The 20,779-nt window shown below is 47.5% G+C and overlaps 1 protein-coding gene across 4 annotated transcripts in view; it reads right to left on the bottom strand.

Moving 5' to 3' along the window:
* The window catches only part of NGF (nerve growth factor), a 58,553-nt gene extending 37,982 nt beyond the window's left edge, over positions 1-20,571 (bottom strand). Inside the window, exon 1 of one of the 4 annotated variants that reach the window (XM_070785869.1) lies at positions 20,477-20,571. Coding sequence is in view for 2 of the 4 variants with exons in the window: in XM_070785868.1 (XP_070641969.1) it covers positions 18,708-18,745 (38 nt within the window). In the remaining 2 variants the exon portion in view is untranslated. Of the gene's footprint in view, positions 1-18,707; positions 19,025-20,324; positions 20,409-20,476 lie in introns of those variants that run through there. The other 3 variants (XM_019956747.2, XM_070785868.1, XM_070785867.1) reach the window with 3 other exon arrangements.
* Positions 20,572-20,779: the final 208 nt, after the last annotated feature.

The raw sequence follows: 20,779 nt of genomic DNA, 5'->3' as shown, positions 1-20,779 counted from the left end.
GATGCCCGATACAGCAGGGGTCCCCAACCTCCAGGATCTAATGCCTGATGATCTGAGGTGGAGCAGATGTAATAATAATAGAAATAAAGTACACAATAAATGCAATGTACTTGAATCATCCCCAAACCATCCACCCTCACTAAGTCCATGGAAAAAATTGTCTTCCACGAAACCACTTCCTGGTGCCCAAAAGGTTGGGGGCTGCTGTGATACAGGACACAACCTGCATGCCTGCAGTCCCTCTACTGATGGGTGCATAGGACTCCCCTCTGGACTTCCTCACTGACTCACGAGATCTGCGCCAGGACCCTGGAATTACTGCACATTGCCAGAAGGGTCAGTAGGTACCCCTGGCCTTCAGATCAGTGGCAGAAGATGAATGGGGAGGGGATGCAGCTCCTCTGCATGGCAGCCAGGAGCTGTCTTCACATCCACCTGCCTCTTGTCTGCATCACTGTGGGCAGCTCACCCTGTGCCAACCTCCTTTGGCACATCTTCTTTGACCTCTAGCCACCCTCTCTCCTTCATCCTCTCCTCCATGCTCTAATACAGAGCACCCACAGACAGCCACTGCTCCAGCATCACCATGTCTCTGCCACCCTGGTGGTCCACCTGCTGGTCTGCCAGCTTCATCCTGTTTGGGGAGCCTCAATCCCTCAGCACAGCCCCTGCCACCCTGTGTGTGCAGTTTGCTAATCCAATAATCAAATTCAAGACTGGGTGTCAGTAATGCTGCCCTGATCACTTTGGGTTTTGCTTTTAAGGGAAGCTTGCTGGAGACTCACAGTCCACTAAGTGGCTGATGCCCACAATGGGCTATGGGAAGATAATGTTGAATGGCTTCATAGGACCCCGTAAGTTGGTCCTTGCATATTCATGCCTGGCTCTGGGCAGAATCCTAGCCAGACTCGCTGGTTGGTGTCACCCAGCTTTTACACCTGACTAGAGATTAAGCTAGAAAAATGGTTGAGTTTCCACAGCACAAAGGGTGCCTTCGCCAACATGAGCCAAGTGTGATCATCACGGGCTCCCATCCAGAAGCTGGGAGATGATCAGAGGGAATCAAGTAGAGTGTCCAGCTTCTTTTCCCAACCAGACATGGTTGAGTTTCCACAGCACAAAGGGTGCCTTCGCCAACATGAGCCAAGTGTGATCATCACGGGCTCCCATCCAGAAGCTGGGAGATGATCAGAGGGAATCAAGTAGAGTGTCCAGCTTCTTTTCCCAACCAGACCCTATGGCCAGTATTTTCCTTCAAGATTCCCCATCTTACAGCCCTGCTTAACCTCCTCCTCTGCACCTGCACCACCATTTACAACCATTGTTTGTTCCCCTATATTCTGTATGCACAGCAGACATCACACACACACACATACACACACACAGGTGCACACATGCCTTGGGAACAAAGGTACTTCCACTGCAAAACATCCCCTCTGTGATGTCCACCTGCCTTCCTGCCAGTCTTTGTTAAGAACTCAAAACTCACTTTTTCTTTTGGCAAATCCCTTTAGAAAACTGGGAGGACATTGGAGGGTACAAGGATGGGAGAATTGACTGACTTTTAAAAACATCACCAAATCATATATTCCGTGAACTCTGACCTGCACTTACTTGGCGTTTCCTGTACCTAGAAGCAGACTGGGGAAAACAGTAGCGGTGCCATCTCCTAACCTCATGCCCTCGGCTGGGCTTTCAGCCCCTGGTTCTTGTGCCCCCAGCAGCCTGAGTTATATTAAGGAAGAACAATGTCAGCCTAGCAGCCTTAGCCAGGCTCCGAATTCCTGAGGGGTCACAGCCTGATTGAGATCTGCCTGCCAAGTGTCTCATACAGCACTGGGCAGGCGTGGGTGGTTGATAAATATCATTAGATGGCAAGGGGGTGACGAAGACCACAAGAACGGGCTCTTTCTTAGAAGCCACATGGCCCCGGGTCTGATATAAACAGCCCCAAGGCCTAAGTCACTTGTTGACAGTGCCTTTCTGGGAACAGGCTCTTGGTAGAGACTCTGCAGGCAGGGGACAGGCATTTGGCTTAAAGGGCAGGGTTTGTGCTGCCCACAGCAGGAAGCAGGTGGAATGTAGAACCATCTAGGTAAAGATGGTTCTCCAAAGGAAAGGGACCTTGATTTGTAGCATCTTCTGCTTTCTGGGGTGTAAATACTCCCACCACAGCCAATAGCAAGATACTGGCGTGACTTCACTGAGCGTGAAGTTGGGAAGGGAAGTTTGCAGTGGAGTAGGTGCGAGTCTGCTTGAGCCCAACTCCAGCACACCACTATCAAAAAATGCTTCCTGGATGAGGTAGGAAGCCTTCCCTTCATCTTGGGGACATCCCTCCTTCTCTTTCTCTTGCCTGCCTTTCAGATCGCAAATGAATCATGCCTTTCTCCAAGAACCTCCCCTGCCTTCCTAGGACCCCTCCCCTCTATGATGGCACATGGATCTTTCACATGAGAATTCAGAGTGGAAACTGCTCATTCCTTTCTGTTTCTTGCCACTGTCTCCCTTTCTGGTCTGTAGCCCTAGGAGGGAGGAACTTTGTACAGTTTTCATCCACCTGGAATCACAGGTGCCTCACACAGCTCCTCGCACAAAGTTGGTGCTTATGAAATAGCTGATGAAAGAGTGAGAAAAAGAAATGAGCTAAGACCTGAGCTGGACTTGCCTGCTAACCTTGAGTTTAGACAAGGCACTTCACCTGCTAGCTTTCTGGCTCTTTTTCCTTTCTTTTAAAAAATGTGTATCTATATATAAAGACTACATGATTTTGCATGATTCTTTCAATGCTAGGAGTTTATGGATATTTCAGTCAGAAACATAGAGCAGTTTTTGAATGTTGGCAGCTGCTTCAGCAATATCTCCACTTTTGTGTGTGTGGGGGGGTGGGGGGGTTGGTTATAAGTGTCTGTGCATGTGTGTCTATGTGTGTGAATGTGCGTGTGTATGTATGGTGTGGAGGGTAGACAGGGGCAGACAACGGAAGCCTGAGAAAAGGGAGAAGAAAATCTCATAATAAAATGTTTCCATTTCCTTTTCGTGTCCAAGGCCACTGGGTCATAGAAGAATCCATATGACAGCCAGCCCTGTGGTATTAGATTCATCCCAGTGATTCTTTTTCCCAAAGGCTGAAGGCTTTCTTGGAATTAAAACGAAGTAAGAACTTCCAATCAGTTCCTAAGTCCCTTGTAGGCAGGTCCAAGTCTGAAACATCCTTATATCCTGCTAAAGCCCCGAACAGTGCAGAGAGAACCCAATGACACCTGCTGAATAGTTAGCTTTAAGCAGACCTCACCTTGGCAGTAAGAGTTAGTCCTAATCACCAAGTTTGTTGGGACCAAAATGTTCCTCCATTTTTCTAGGTTTGCCCGGGAACATATGGGCAGAAACATCCTCAGGACATTTTATAAATTTTGGTAGCTTTGATCATAAATGAGGCAGCTTAAAATTTATTTCCCCTTGAGTCCAAGAAAGCTAAAGGACCCTTGTCTCCAGGATTTCTTTTCTGTCCCAGTCTAGCAAGAAAGAATGGCAAAAGCTAAATTCTGGGCCCTGGGCTTCCCTGGTGGCTCAGCAATAAATAATCCTCCTGCCAACACAGGAGACACAGATTCGATCCCTCATCCAGGAAGATCCCACATACTGTGGAGCAACCAAGCTCGTGCACCACAACTATTGAGTCTGTGCTCTAGAGCCTGGGAGCTGCAGCTACTGAGCCCACACGCCACAACTACTGAAACCCTCATGCCTAAAGCCCATGCTCCGCAATAAAAGAAGCCACCTCAATGAGAAGCCCGCACACCACAACTAGACAGGAGCCCCCACTGGCCGAAAGTAGAGAAAAGCCTGTGCAGCAACAAAGACCCAGCACAGTCATAAATAAATAAACAGGTAAATATATTAAAATTATTTTTAAAAAACTCTGGGCCCTTTTCCTAATTGCTGCAGAAATTCATTTCAAGGGCTACGGGCCCCTTGCTTTTGTGACTATCCCAGAGATGAATGGTGAGAGCCAGGTGGCACCACCTCCAAAGCCCTGTAAGAAAGGAAAGGAGCTTCCCCCCTCCATGCATAGCATGGCATCGCCTTTCCTCATGATGAAGCCACGTGGTGGCAGGGAGAAGATCCCAGAAATCTGTCGGAGTGACTTTCAGCTGGCTGTAAATGCCCCGAGACAGGGACAGACCCTTGCACATGGAGGAAGTCTGCTCCAGGCTAAATCCTGGAATAGTGCTTAGGTTGTACGTGTCATATATAAGCTTGACCTGAGTAAAGAGTTGAGAGAGGACCTGGCATGTAAAAGACAGGCTGTGATAACAAAAGCCGTGACAACAAGAAGGGTAAACCTTTTGAGCCTCAAGTGCTATGTTAACCACCTACAAACATTATTATATTTAATCATCACCGCAACTTTATTACTCCTATTTGATAGATGGCTTAACTGAGGCTTACCTCCACAACTGAATAGTAGCCACAGTGATACCACGATGTTGAACTTCTGCCTTCCTCAGCTAGGGATTATATCCCAGTGTTTTAAACTCCATCCCCTTCTCTTCTCACTTCACAAAGACCTTAAACTTCAAAATATTTCCATGAGTCATTGACTGAAGTCTGAAATTTTACTTTCCAAGATTTTAATAACGTAATGTGAGTAGCTGCCATTTGTTGAACAGCTTTTAGGTGCCAAGTACTGTGCTGTTACATGTACGCTCTCATTTAGCTCCTGCTTTATAAAGGAGGTATTGTTATTATTCCAGTTTTACCGTTCTGCCAGGCTCCTCTGTCCATGGAATTCTCCAGGCAAGAATACTGGAGTAGGTTGCCATTCCCTTCTACAGGGGATCTTCCTGACCCAGATATTGAACCCGGGGCTCTAGATTCTCTACCATGTGAACCACCAGGGAAGACCTGACAAAGGAAATATTGTTATTATTCCAATTTTACAGTTCAGAAAACCAAGAATCAAAGAGAGTTTCTGTAATGTATGTGAAGTCACACAATCAGCAGGAAAGAAGGGCCAGGGCTCTCCTTTTGCTTGCTCTGTTGTCTGTGTGTGGTTCACTGCCTTCTGACCAAGGGAATCTGATGGCTGCTGAGAGCATCTGCCCCTGGAATAAGCATCCGTTTGAGTCTTTGTCAGCCACGTATCTCTAGCGTGAGTGAAGGGTCAGAGATCACCTTTTGATGGAGCAGAAGTTTGAGAGCATCATACCTCTGTATACCAAGGAGACCTTATGATGGAAGGGAGCTCCAGGAACAAGTTGACAGAAAGGTTGTGTGACCAAAAAGTCAAGTTGAGTGTTCCTGGCTCTCTGAAGAAGCAGGGGAGAGATGGTCAGCTCAGGGGTGTTTTATGACTTCTGAGGCCGTGTGACAGACAAGCTCATCACCTTAGCTCCATGAGGCACATGGGGCCCAGGAGGCTATGAGACTGCGTCTGTGGGAAATCAGTATTTCTATGGACTGAGTCAGGGCTAAATTCGACATTAGGGCGATGCAACGCATCTGAATTTCATCACCATTAAATCACTCTTTAGACCTTGTAAATGTTCCTAATGATATTTTTGGTAGGTTGGAGTAAGCTGTCTACATCTGAGGTGTATTACTTTAAACCTACATTAACAGACTCATAAAATAAGGTGTTGGCTGGCTAATCCCCTGTAGTCATACCCTCAGAAGTATCCAGGCAGCAGAATGAACCAGAGTTATGACTAAGTGTCCTGAGGTAGCCCCGAGGGCACAGACCCTGACCATACATGTCACTTGGAGGAATTGTTAGGATGAGTGGAGCTGTGTACCTGGAACCAAGCACTCCCCTCCTCAAAGGCTCCATAATCTACAAACTCTGGACTCCTGAGACCCTGGAAAAACAATCCACGATCTGAACCCACTCCTCTCAAGAACTGGACATTAACATCCTTATTGCGAGGCATCATGGGGAGGCCAACCTGGGGCAAGGGGCACCCACTCATCACCTGGATGTGCTGCTCACAGATTGTACATCATCACAGGTGGCATCGTGGGGATTGCTTTTTTTTAATTGAGGCATAGGAACAATGTTTGGCAATGGGTCAGAATGTTGGAAATTAAGACTATCCTGGAGCCATGATTTTCATAATTATCTCATGTAATATCTCATGATACGTGGGGCAGTGAAATGTTTATTCAGGGCACAGTCTCTGCCTGTGAAATCTGATTCTACCCTTTACTGGCCTTTCTAGCTTCTTAGGCCCAACTCAACAGTTGCCTCACTTGGGTCCTGGAAAACTGATAGCAGAAGAACTTCCAGTTTCTTGTCCAGAAACTATTAATACAATCAGCCCTTCAGGATGAGCTACTTAGAGACTTTCCCCTGAAGATGACCTCTCTTCCCCTTTCCCCCACCCGCTTCCTCCCTCTATACTGACCTCTGTTCCTGATCTGAACCAACTTGAGCCTAGATTTCTCCTTCCTGCTCCTGCCTTTCTCCGATTTGCCTCTCTTTTCTGGCTCCTCTCTTCAAGCATACATCTAAGACCCCTGAGCTCTCCAACTTTGCTCTATATCCTATTGAATATTGAAATCCACAGCTGGCTCTAATCTATAAGAGGTGCTCCCAGGTATATTCATACTTCAGGGGAAGTCACACTTCCAATGCCCTGCTCCATTTTGGGTCAGCTTAGCTGAACAGGTGGGGACTGCACAAACTTGCAAAACAGCCCTCCAGGAAGCCTTCCCCCACAAGCTGGATCCTATTGATGGTCTCCTTTCCTAACCTTCTGTAGTAATCGCTGTCTGTGCTATATGCATCAACCATTTATTCATTCACTCAACAAATACTTCTTGAGCTCCTATATATGATGAAGCCCTTGATGAACACAACAAAGTCCCTGTCCCCATTCTCACATTCCTGTGGAGGAGTCGAATAATAAACAAACAAACAACAACAACAAACAAACAAACAAATAATAAAAGTAAGCAGTATGACATAAATAGAGCAGGGTAAGGGGAGAGAGTCTACTGTGGCAGGGTTTGGTTGAGTGGGGATAGATGTATTAAGTTATAGCGCTCAAGAGATGTAACTCCCAAGCAGACCTAAATGATGATCAAAAGCTAACTATGTGAAGAAGATCCATGGGCAGCAGTGTTCCAAATAGAAGAAACAGCAGGTGCAAAGGCCCAAAACAGTATCAAGAAAGATGTGTTGAAGATACAACAAGAAGTTCTGTGAGGCTGCCACACAGGATCCTGGAGGGAGGATCAGGGTCCAGATCACATACATGCATTCTCCACTGCACCTTTCTGACATTTGGAGCCAAATGACTCTGTTGCTGGGTGCTGTCCTGCGCATTGCAGTGTGTTTAGCTGTATCCCTGGACTCCGCCAGCTAGATGCTGGTATCAGCCCCCTACTCCCTCCACATGTGACAATCATGGGTTTGCCATTTTTGATGTTTCCAAGTGTCCCCTGGGTTAAGAAGCACTGAAATAAGGCCATGGCAAGAGTATGGATGTTATTCTATGTGTAATTGGAGGCTTAAGAGCTGGGAAATAATGTGACATGATTTACGTCTTTAAAAGGGCACTCTGCTGTTAGGTTAAAAGGTTGTAGGGAACAAGAGTGGATGCAGGGAATCCAGGAGGAAGTCTCGGTAGTAATCTGGCTGATAGATGGTAGTTTGGACTGAGAAGCAGTAGTGGGATGTGAGAAGTGCCCAGGTTCAGTATTTAGTTTGAAACCAAGAAGACTTGCTGGTAGATTGAATAGAAAAGGTGATGAGCTACTATGTGTAAAATAGAGAATTAATGAGAACCACTGTACAGCACAGGACCTCTATTTGGTGCTCTGTGGTGACCTGAATGGGGAGGAAATCCAAAGAAGAGGGGACAAATGTGTACTACGTATGAATGACTCACTTTGCTGTGCAGAAGAAACTGACACAGCAGTATAAAGCAACTATACTCCAATTTTAAAAAGCACTAGCTTGTTTGGATGGGCTTCCTTGGTGGCTCAGGTGGTAAAGAATCTGCCTGCAATGTGGGGGACCTGAGTTTGATCCCTGGATTGGGAAGATTCCCTGGAGAAGGGAACAGCTACTCACTACAATATTCTGGCCTGGAGAATTTCACGGACAGAAGAACCTGGCAGGCTACAGTCCATCGGGTTGCAAAGAGTCGGACAAAACTGAGAGATTTTCCCTTTCAGGTTGTTTGGCTAAATAGGCCAAGAACTATAGAGAATATACTAGTAGGCTTAAGAGGAAGCTTCTCCAAGGGAGAAACTGTACACTGTTTCCAGTTGTGTCCCTCTAAACTAGCAGAAAGAACATTGTAGAATGTTTGTTGAATTAATAAACATGAATAAGTGAATGAGAAAAAATAAAGGTGATGAGGAAGGTCTAATCAAGGATAATTTCCTGATTTGGGGTCTGAGCAGCTGGGAATAATGACATCATTGTCTAAAATAGGGAAGACTAAAATTAGACTTGGGAAAGAGTAGTTCAGGGGTCAACAACTCTAAGTCTGAGATGTCCATTAGATGTCCAAGTAGACATGACAATGGAACCTGAGAGCCTGGAGCCCAGGGGAGAGGACCAGGTTGGAAATAGACATCCAGAAGTTGTAGAATGTATTTAACGCCTGGAGAGGCTGAGATAGACCATGTAGGAAGAGAGGAATACAGATAAGAAGGGACCCTGGGCTGAGCTCCAGGCACTCCTATATTTAGAGGTCAGGAGAGGGAAAAGCTGGCAGAGGAGACAGAGGGGCCATTAGGAAGCTTCATGTCCTGGAAGCATCCTGCAACCACATCTGCCTTGGACTGTCCCCAGCCAGGTCACCAGCTAAGCAGAGAGCCCCTCGGGTACTCATCCATGATTGGTGCCAAGGACCTCTACAAAGCCAAGTTTTGGACAAGCCAAGGACTTAGCAGGAGTCACGTTGTTTAATCTTTACACCAAGAAGTAAGTGCTACGAGCCCCATTTCACAGCTGAGGAAACTAAAAACTGGAGAGCTGCAGGAACTTGCCCTGGTCACATGTGTTTTCAGCCCCACTCCTGGGCCTGCAGTTTTGAGAGTCTGCTTCCACACTGACGCTCTTTCCACGGTGCCCTTGGCCTCCGCCTTGCAGGGACCCGCTCTGCCTGGCACAGGCCTCTGTTCCCACCATGGCAGGAGCAGCTTGTTTCTTCCCGGGATTATGTGAAGTGCTTTCACATCTGCTACTGCATTTGAGACGGGCAGGGGGGAGCTGGGATGGCACACACAGAGCAAGTGACAGTCAAGGTCCCTCACCTAACTCAGGGTAGAGCCAACACTGGTGCCCGGAGTCTCAAAGTCCTTTTCCGGGGTTCTCACATCTCACCTCTTATACATACAGTCAAGGTGTCTCCCCAGCTGGCAACTGTATTAAAGGCAGAAGGTCGTTCCAGTATCCAGGGACAAACTTATTCTTCTCATTTTACGGATTAAGAAACAGAGGCTCAGAGAGGCTCTGTGATTTGTCCAAGTCACACAGCTAAGAAGCTGACCCAGAAATAAATCCCCATTCTCCTAGCTCTCAGTATGACAGAGCAGAAATAAATAATCTATATCTGACAACCATTTTTCTTTCTTACATAACAACTTTCCCAATCCATAAAAGAAATAAGCTTCAGACAGGTTTCTGGAATTTTCACAAGCATGAGTGTTGCCAGTCATAATTCTGGTTCATAATCATTAAAGAAGTGAAAATGAGTAGAATGTGGATATTCTGTGTACTGTGCCAACTTAAAATTACTTTTGTTATGCTTAATCACAAAGGTGATTTAAAAATAACCTACAACAAATAATATTTGTTGCTTTATTAAGCCCTCTAGTTTCTGACATGTCCCACTCTTTTTTAGAAAAATTCAAAACAATACTCAAAAGTTCCACTCCCAGAATATTTTCTTTCATTTCCAAGATAAATGGAAATGGAGATGCTGACACATGGGTGTGAAATCTGGAGTCAGGTTTTGGTGTCTGACCTCCTCGAAAAAGAAAATGAAAACATTTCTAAGTGTTCACACTTTTGCCGCAAAAGGACAGATGCAGTACCCTTGAACCCAGATGAAAAGAAAGGTAACTCATTTCATGCATAAGAAACATTCTTGGTGGTGTGTCATGTTCTGGGACAATTGATTCCATTTGTCATTGCAAGTTTCAGAAAGGATGGAAATATGCCTTTTTCCCTCCCTTTTGGGCACAGAAAATGTAAGTCAGCCTCTGCTTTTTCCTAAAAAAACAACAACAGCAACTCAGGTGCAACAGTGATGGATTTAAACAGCCTCTTAGCTGCTTTGTTTATGATCCAGTCAAGATCCTGATGCTTCACTCAATATAACCCACCTGCTAAGGAGCAAGGGGCTGTATATGATGTGACAAATGTCTCTCTTCTGCTATAAATGTTTTTTTTTTTTTAAAGATTTTTTGATGTGGACCATTTTTACAGTCTTTATTGAATTTGCTACCATATTGTTTCTGTTTTCTCTTTTTGGTTCTTTGGCCATGAGGCATGTGGGATCTCAGCTTCCCAACCAGGGATGGAAAATGCAGCACCTGCATTAGAAGGCGAAGTCTTAACCACTGGACTGCCAGGGAAGTCCCTATAAATGTTCTTTAACACGTGCAACTGGCCTGATGGCGTGAATTTTACAGGGGATGGTGGGATGAGTTGTGGTAAAGAAGACTCTTACAGAGATGAAAATTATAACACTCCCACTTTCTCCCCGTAAGCCCCCGTGCCCTGCAACCTCAAATAAAGATGTCTTAACTGCCTAGAAAAAACCGCCTAGAAAGGAGCATTAAATCTTTGGTCTGGACAGGAATTCAGCATTTGAGGAGACGTCAGTAATAATCCTCTTTGAATCTGAGTGGTGAAAATGGGGCCCTGTTGGGGGTGGGGAGTTGCATTTTACAGAGAGAGAACAGGAATGAGCCCCAGGGGAGCATGGGGAACACAAGAGGCAGAAGGTGAAGCTTCCGCCTGAACAAAGAGGCAGCGGTTTGTCATCGCTGAGCTGTCCTCGGGGGACTGCATTAGCCAGGCTCTCAAGAAAATTGGGCCACGTCACCTCTGTGGCCCCTGGTATGGGTCATTCTTCCATGTACCCTCAGCTGGAGAGGGGAGGTCTGGGGTCAGTGACAGACTGTGGGCCAGGTTGAGGGCTGGAGTCAGGATTAGGGTTTGGCTCACCTGAAGCCGTCAGCTCCAAGGCCCACACTAGGAGCCTGTAAGCTGTTAATAGCAGGAGAGAAATTGAAATCCTCCGCACTGGGGCAGCCTGGAGCCTCGCTCACAAGAAAATGTTAGGCTCCCTGCTCCGGGCAGGGACTTCTTAAGAATTTGACAATGTCAACATTTTAATAGTATCTTAGCCCTGTTGTCCTTATAAAAATATACTGAGAAGGAAAGGATGTGATTTGTGGGAACAGAAGCTCCTTCCAGAGCCACTGTACCACCACATTAGGACCAAAGAATTTGTCCCGGTCACAAGGCTGGGGAAGGCTGTGATGCTGTGATACCCCGCTGATGGTTCTCAGTGACAGGGAGGGGGATGTCTTGGGCCCTTGGGACAACTACTGTCATGATGATGTCCAGGGAACAGAATCACAGAAAGATGCCTCTGCCAACATGAAATAGAAGAAAGAGGGTAGAAAGGTAGGGATACAGACAACATACCATGCTATTGTTTCTTTGCTAGGCTGGCCAGAGATTTCAGGGACAAAAATATTTAGGGAGGTCATCATTTTAATGAGGCTGAGTAGTCTGAAAGAAGAAGATAAAGAAGGAGTAGGCAGAGGGGGAAAGGAGAAAACCATTGATGCCAGTGGCTTTTGCTTGCTTAGGTCTCCTTGATGGCAGACCCAGTACCAAGCACTTCATACATCTTTGTCATTTAATCTACACAATAGCCCTATGAGGAGGCAATTAGTCTGACCTTGCAAATGAGGAAACTGATGCTTAGAGAACTTAAATTCCCTAAGATCATACAGCTAGGAATCACAGAGCTGGGGCTTAACCCCAAGCTTGTCTGGCTTCAGAGCGATGCCCTTTTCTAAACCATGCTGTTGTCTGTGCCAAGAGCTTTTCAACTTTTTTAACTATGACTCATAGTGAAAAAATACATTTTCCGTCATGATCCAGTTTGCACACATATTGTGTAAACATATATACAATTAAAACAAAGTTTTCACACATATTTCCCTTTGTTCCATGCAATGCATGTTGATTTTTAAAAATTTTACTCTATTTCTTTCTTTAAAAAAAAAAAAGTTGTACCACTTAATTGATTTCTCATCTCCCTAATAGGTCCCAACCTATTAGGTCCCTTACTTTATTCTATGACAATGGGTTTGAAATTTTTTCAACTTTTTGCTTGATCCCTTTGGATGCTGGGCTGTATCTCTGTTTCTAAAGCAAGCTGCTAATCATGTACCCTGGACCATCCCTCTGGTGAGGGGACATCATTAATCAAATATTTCAGAAATTACAAATATCCGACAAAGCCGTTTGCTTGGAAAAGAGTCAGTCCAGGAAACCATCCAGAAAACATAATCGCTGATCTCAGGCACCGACTAGTAATATTTTAAGCAATTGATGCATGCTTTCGCAAAAGAAACTATTTTCTCTGCTTTCAGAACTTACAGGACACATCTGCTCTGACGGGACCATGCACAGTCACCATCTAACAATAAGTGCCCAAGGAAAAGAATAACGCAAGGGTCTGTGAAGACTGTCACTCCATCATCAAGAGTAGTGTTGTCTTTCTCAGTTTTGGGTGAGTACACCCAGGATCTGAAATTTGATTGCTTTGCAGTGGAGTGCATATGTCTTCACCCTGGTTTAGAATTTGGGGTGATTTTGTTTCAGCAGCTAGGGGCAGGAACAGGATTGATCGAATCAGATTTCGATCATGGAAAGTAAGGTCCTGATCAGGTGGCTTCAGCACAAGTCAGCCTGAGGAGCCGCGGACTCAGTGACTTCACTCCAAACAATGTGCATGCTAATTGAGAAAACATGTTCCTGTGATGGCCTCATGCAAAAATCCAGATTTACATTTTTTTTTTTTTATTCCTAAGAATTCCTTGAATATTTGCCATGCGTGTCTATACAGCCTCCCGGAGTACTTTTCCTTCTTATGGAGTAGAGTTCTGTTTTTCTGCTGTTGGCCCAGCTCAGGTTTTTAAAGTGTGGGATTCTGACAGAGCAAGCGGGAACGGAGTCTCAGGCCTTGGGGAGAAGCAGGAAGAGGGCAGGAGGGGAGAAAAACAGCCTACAAATGCTGTCCTTCTCTGGGGACAGGAAAAGCAATCGAAGCCCAAGTCCTCAGAAAGCCACTGTTCACAAAGCTCAGTGAATGGCCCTTCTTCATGTTTCTGGTCCTTCATGTCCTCTGGACTAGCTAAACCCCACCCGCCCAGCATTAGGACGGAACTCAGGCTCACTGCGCACCGCCAATGTTCCAGGCTCTGGACTAAGTAAGGGCTTTCCAGCCCTCCTTCATCTCACCCTCGCAACTGTCCCCTGAGATTCGCCTTATGAGTCCCTTTTACAGATGAGAAAACTGAGGCTTAGAGTCATTATGTGGTTATAGAGCCAATAAGAGACAGAGATTGCGTCTGAAGCTGGTTCTGTTTTATGCCAGGGCTGCTTTTATACAATCCTACCTGGCTGCAGGACATTCCCTTCCTCTAGGAAGCCTTCCTAGAGGACACTGGTCATTCAAGCCTCTCAGAGTCGATGGGAACTTCTTCAGCTAGTTTCCATTTTGATACTGCTCTCAATTTCTCCAAGTGTGTCTATCTGGATAATAAGATGAAACTGCAGGCAGGTTTTGTTGATCTGCATAGATGTTTTGAAAAGTGAAGGATCTACACACTCAAGCATAAAGTTTGAATTCTTGGAAAAGTTGGAAAATCTGGCCACATTGGGTCTACAGACCTGCAAAGCAACAGATTGTCTGTCCTTTTCTGATGGGGCATTCCCTCTCTAGTTCTCTGCAGCCCCCACCAGCCTAAGTCTTACCTCATATTATCTGATGAGCCTCTGAGGCCATTTAAATTTTGATTTTAGAGCAAGCTCCTTGGGCAAAATTTATATTTATTATGACTCACCACAGGGCCCAGGCCCCTGGTTAGCATATTAATCAAGATGCTCATTGGAAGAAGGCAGATCCATCCATGGCCTGATGTTGCCTTCTCAGGGTGGGGACTGTTCCCCGCTTTAACCACAGGTTATGTGCTATTTAGCAACAGCTGCCCAGCCACTGACCCTTGGGGTGGGAGAGCATGAATGCCCGGCTGACATAGAAAATTTCACTTCCTCCTCTTCCTTCTCTTGTGAACTTGATAAGACACATAAAATCCTAAGGAAATGAGTTGTTGGAGGGAGAAGTTGTTATGTGGGGGTAAGGAACCGAAACATTCTTAAAGCTGCCAGTACAAATGGCCATTCTCAAGAAATGCCTTATTTAGAGAGCATTACATAACATCTCTGAGATACAAGTCTGAGAAGTTTGCCTCTGAAAGAAAATCGCAGGAGAATATCTCTGAGTTTCCTTTCACTCTGATATTATGAGGCCGAGGTAGTTCAGAAGATGAAATGTTTGGTTAAAATTCTCCCCCAATGAGAATGTTAATTACAGAAAGTCAAAATGACGGTGGGTAAATTCCTAGAGAAGATTTGATGCTTCCAGAAAGATTTCTTATCCCAGGGCAGCAAAGCTTTACGCATACAGAGGCATAAAAAAATGCAGAGATGGTGTTGCTCAATCTGAAGCGAAAAGCATACCTCAGATCAGTACCACTGAGGGAGAGAACGACAGAAAAGAGCTCGTGTTTGCTGTGTGCCTGCTCAGCTGTGTGCCAGGCCTGTGCTGGCATCCCACCATTATCACCCCACTTGAGGTGCACAGCCCAACAGAGCAGGTCCTACTGTTACCTCTGTTTCACAGAAGAGGAACACCAGGTACAAGAGACGCCCGCCTGCATCTCTGCTTTCCTGGCGCTCATCTCCCTCCTCCCTGCTTACTTAGTCCAGCAGCGTTCAGGAGCATGACTGCTCTTTCTTTTGAACAGTCCAAAGGGAGTCTGCCTCTCTCAGCATCTCCCATACAGCATGGGGGGCCTCGATACCTGGTTATTGACAAGGATGGGATGGCACCCTAGCATGCTAACCTCCAAGCCAGGTCTGTGCTGTGCTATGCTTAGTCGCTCAGTCATGTCTGACTCTTTGAGACCCCAAGGACTGTAGCCTGCCAGGCTCCTCTGCCCATGGGGACTCTCCAGGCAAAAATATTGGAATGGGTTGCTGTGCACTTCTCCAGGGGACCCTTCCCAAGCCAGGTCTGCTCAGGTCCAAACACGGGATGGCGTTTCACTAGACTGGACAAGTGAGAAATGCAAGTCACTTTAACCCCGCGTCAGATCCACAGTGACTAGGGGCTTAGACAGTACCTCCCTCTCTGGACCTGGGCTGAGCTCTCATGGTTTCCAGCAGGCAGCCCTCCCTGGGCTCACTTGGGAATGTGTGTGGTGTTCAGACAGATGATATATTCCACCAACCTGGCTACCGAGGGGACAGCCAAAGGAAATGGGAAAATCGGCCTATCTGTGTACCAAGTAGCACATACTTTGTGGTTACTGGGAGCCTATTCCGTAGCAGTGGATTTTAACTGCCCTTAGTATGGAACAGCTTCTGGGGGAAGCTTGGGCTGTTTATTCTCACTGACTTCAGAGCCAGATCATTCCACTTGCAGAGCTCTCCACCTGCAGAGGCCACCGCAGGCAGTGCCCAAACCTCTCCATCTGCTTACCCCAGTGGGGAATTTTCAGGGAAACCCTGACTGTCTGACTGACTAATAATACTACTACTAATAAAAAGATTTTCCACGTGTGAAAGAGGTTGGCCAAACTTGGGAAACCCAAAAAGCATTGTTGCTAGTCTTACTTGACAGATTGCATCACCAGACCAGTCTCAGTCTCATCTGGGAATCTCCTTACATCTCTAATGTCCTTTTTTTCTTTTTTTGGCCTCATTAGGAATCCACTATGAACCCTGCCAGTTCTACTTCTTTGGTAGCTTTCCCTCTTCAGCAACTTGGGGGTGTTGCTGTTGTTTAGTTGCAAAGTCGTGTCCAACTCTTTTGCAACCCCGTGGACTGTAGCCCACCAGGTTCCTCTGTCCATGGGATTTCCCAGGACAAGAACACTGGAATGGGTTGCCATTCCCTACTCCAGGGGTTTGGGAGTGGGTAGCAAGCAGTAAAATCCTCCAAAGAAATTATTCATTTTAGCCCTTTGCACTATGAATAACCCGAATGACCCCATTTTTTGTCATCCAGTGAGACCTTGTGGCAGAGGTAAGGATAAGTGAGAATAAACCCAGTGTTATATGTACCATCCCTCCAGTGTACATTGCTAGCCTACTTTTTCAATTAAATGTCACATTATTGATTCCCATTTACTCTCACAGCTTGGGCACGGTTGTATTAATTTGATATCAACATGTGCCCACATTGTATTAAGTGTTGTCAGTGCCAGGGAGGGCTCTGCTTCCTCGCTCTCTCATTCAGAGAAGTGACCTCCTGGTGCTACAGTGTGATCCATTTAGTAAAGGAGAGAAGGATTTCCTCCCAGTGCTGTGGACACCCGGGGCAGGCAGTCTGCCGGTATTTTTAATAGCATATGGCAGAGAAGGAAGCCGCCATGCTCTAATACCACCAGTCCCTTCCCCCCAACTCTTTCTGGTTTTCTTTTCATGTGGGCCATTTGTAGTCACACTCTACTGACAAAAGCAAAGGATGATGCCCGCAGGACCACGGCACTGAGTTTCCTGAAGCCTGATACACTGGCTCTTGGAGGATGAAGCCCAGGGCTGGATCCCTGAAGCCCCAGTTCAGTGATTAAGTAGAAGATGGCCTGACCATAAGGCCTGAAAGAAAGGTCCTTATTGGTAATTGCCAAGGGAGTTCTCAACTGGGAGCAGTATTTCCCTTTTAATAAGCACTTAGCCTTCCATGGGGGAGAGGGGATTTTGGGTTGTCACCATTTCTGTCATTTTGGTAGGTGGGGCAGGAATACTCAACTTCCAGCATTACAGAAATAAGTCACCCTTAACCAAGAATTTTCTCCAAATGCCAACAGCCCCACTGAGAAACACTGTTAATATACTACCCTTCTCCCATAGATTGGGAAAGTGAAGGCTGTGAAGTTTAGTGACTCGCTCAAGATCACAAAGCTATTTTCCCTTCTGTCTTACAACTCAAAAACTACCACAAGAAGTTTACCCAAAATATAGGAGAGAAATATTAAGAGATTGTTTCAGTATAATTTCTCTTGAGGCAAACAACCTCTAGGAATTCTTCCACAACATGTAAGGTAACCCATAGAATAGAAGAGTAATGAAAAAATCATGAAGCATAACATCTTTTTTTATTATGTGATTTCACTGTTCTGGTCTTGACTAAATTTTGTGCTTCAAGGTCTATCATCTCGGCTTAAATAGGACAATTCCATCCCTATGCATAACCAGCCGAAAGGTCAATGACCACAAAGCCTCAGCTTCTCCAGCTACGTTTCTGCCTTGGGGCCATCTCGATTTTGCTACTATTTAGAGGTTGGATGTTAACCATCTCCCCACTGTCAGGAAGCAAGGTCCCTGGCAATTGGTTGGGGAAGGGTCTTTTCCTCTTCCTTTACTTGCTAGAGGCCACAGAATGCTGTTCTGTGAAACTGGCCCAGAGTTGATTTCTCAGGACTGGCTGAGCCTAGGAGCTGACAGTTTAGTTGATGGTTTGCAAGTTCAGAAGTGCCAGTCAAAGAAAGAGAAACCCTCTGGGAACATGGGTTGTTTGCTCAGAGATATCCAGACTTTATATGAGTCCTCAGCAAGCCTTCTACCGCCTGCTGAGGGCAGAGTGTCATTTTTCTGTGGCTCCAGTGCAGTTGCCACTGAAATAAGGCACTCCATGAATGTGCAGCCGAAGTGCTCAGCACTCATTTAAAAGGAAAGTTGTGTGATTTTCTCATCAGTTTAATCTCAGCAATGATGAGAAACTTCCCTCGGGCTCCAGCCCTGCCCTGCCATGCCCTACCCTCCCTGCTGATGTCGGCAGCTGGGGCCCCCTTCCTGGACACTGGACAGATTTTTCTCTGTAAGAGGAGAGTGTGAAGCCTCATTCCCTGCTCCTTCTGCCCCTCCAGGTTGAGAAGATCTGTGGTGGGAAGTAGGAGAAAGTGAGCAAAGGTTAGGGATATGGAAAGTCCCTAGTACTAGGATGGCTGCCCCGAGTGGAGCCTATTTTCCAATTCTCAAGTGGGTCTGGGGAGTTTTAGGGTGAGATGGCTGTCCAGGGATGGTGTGGCACTAGCAGCTGCTATAAAATCCTCTGAGATACTTCTACAGTCCTATCAATACATGTCCCCAGTTCCCGAGACCTTGGTTCCCCATTTCCCGTGACCTTGGTTCCCCATTTCCCGTGGTGCCTCCTAACATTTTTCCCTTCAAGGTTGCCCTTTTTCCCACCTGCACAAAAATGTTGGCAAAAGCCTGGGGGAGGATTTTGGTGGCATGTGCTGTTAATCCCAACCCCCTTCAAGGACCAGAGTCTGAGGAACATTCATTTCCTCTCTGAGTCAACACCAGCAGGGCCAGCCTCAGACCCCAGACCACTCTCACTCACCCCCCAACCCCAGTCCTCAGTTACCTCAATGTCCAGGAACACTGACCACGGTGGATTGACATTTGGGTTGCCCAGGCTGACCTATGACTTCTCCACAAAAGAGACCCTTCCAGACCGAATGGAGTCTTTGTTCAGTGGGTCTTCAGACGGGGAAAGTTTCAGACATTGGATAGAAAATAGTAAACACTGCCCAAGAAGAGCTGGCAGGGCCTGATGGCTGTTGTCCTTCTGCACCACGTTGAGAAGGAGAAACAGTCCCCTCCAGCAGACTTAAGTGACAGCTTCAAGAGTCTGAAAACCCTGGAGAGACGATACTGGTGGGTCTGCCACTGCCCTTTCTGAATTTAAGAATGCATGTGTGGGAAAGGTGGGGGGGGGGGGGGGGGGCGGGGTTTGGCACTGCAGTGGTTGCGCCCAGAGGATGGAGCCAGAACAATTAATCAAGTGCCTTTTCTCCAGGATTTCTATTGGCTTCAGATGACAGAGGGGGCAGAGATACCCAGGAGAGTCCTATTTTGGTTTCCAGCTGGGAACGTGCACTAAGTTTTCCTTAATACCCATAGCACCCAAAGGCTTTGCAGTAACACACTTTAATGCATGAAACACCCATAAATTATCCGACAAACTGTTACAACTTCCAACCTGGAACAACTTGGAAAAACCAGCCTAGCAAGCACGCTCTTTTTTAATCTCTCAAGTCACTAGAGAAGAGAAAGTTCAAGCAGAAATCACCTTCCATGAGAATCTCAGAATTTTTTTTTTTTTTTTGGAAAGCAAAAGGAGAGTTGTGATCAGAGTGAAGCCGCTAAGTTTATGATTGCTCAAAGATGCCGCTCCTTGACCCCAAGTCCTGTCTCTCCCTCCTCCGGGTCTTTGCCGCCTGGACGTAAGGCGCTGCCCGCCCCACCCCTTCATGCCAACTTCTCCTACACCTGGTAGCAGACAGCTGGAGGTGAGGCGTGTGACCCACGTAGCAGGACCTTCCATGGAGATTGATCAGCAGGCTTCCTCTATCAACCCTGGGGCCATCACCCAGGACTCCCAACCCTCCAGCGACCCTGGCTCCACTCGTTGCACCAGGTCCAGAGCCCCCTGCCCGGCCGGTCCCCATACCTGGGAGCAGCGTCCTGGGGGCAGCGTAGCACATGCGAGACTGGGCGCACACCGCGGCCCGCGCTCGCCGCGCATTCGCCCTCCGCGGTGCAGACCACCACTCTTGCTGTCCGGGAGCGCTCACAGCCCGCGCATCCCTCTCTCCCGGCTTCTTTACTCTCCCTCACTTGCGCTGTGTCCCCCTTCTAACCCTCGAGCTAGTCTGGCACCGCGGTGCCGCGACTGCAGGCGCCAGGGTTGCCTCCCGGACTTCGGACCATCCATCAGGAGATCGGGAACTCCACGACCTGATAGAGCGCTGCTCCCCACGACTCGCCCGCCAGCAGAGGCTCCCGCGCTCCCGCACCCACTCGGGACGCTCCTCTCACCGCCGCACTTCAGCCCGCGGGACCTCGGGGGCGGTGGTGCCCGGAGATCTCGCCAGACCGCCATCCCTGCATGCCCTCCCCCGGGAGCCTAGCCACGCCGGCCCGCGCCCGTGCCCGCGCTGCACCCCTCTCGGGCTCAGCTCGGGGCAGCCTGACTCACCGCTGCGCTCCCCTCCGGCTCCCAGCGCTCTCTGCTGTGCCGGAGCGCCGAGCTGCTCAACACAGCTTCTTGAATTCTTAGCCCCTCCTCCCTGAGTCACCCACTCCAAATCCTTTCCCCCACTCCAACCCTCCCGGGCCCCAGCCCCGCACCTGCTCTGGCCAGGCGGAGGTGCCCGCCAGCGGGGCCTCCTGGGGACGAGAGAGGTTGGTCGAACTTGCCCTGGGAAGGCTGACTGGACCCGGCCTGGGAGGGGTTCAACCCTACAGAGGTCAAAAGGAAGCGCACGCGGTTGGAGGGGCCCCGCACGCAGAACCCGGCTGACTGGGGATTTTCTGAGACACCAGGCCGGGGTACTGGTTGCCGACGCCCACTGGCCTACAGGCTCGGGGTGGGTGGATTTGCCCGGCTGACCACGCACCCTCCATCTCCCCCACGCTTTCCTTCAGCATTGC

Source organism: Bos indicus, chromosome 3 (genome assembly GCF_029378745.1).
Source record: "Bos indicus isolate NIAB-ARS_2022 breed Sahiwal x Tharparkar chromosome 3, NIAB-ARS_B.indTharparkar_mat_pri_1.0, whole genome shotgun sequence".
NCBI lineage: Eukaryota > Metazoa > Chordata > Mammalia > Artiodactyla > Bovidae > Bos > Bos indicus.
This window is presented reverse-complemented; position numbering and strand designations above follow the sequence as displayed.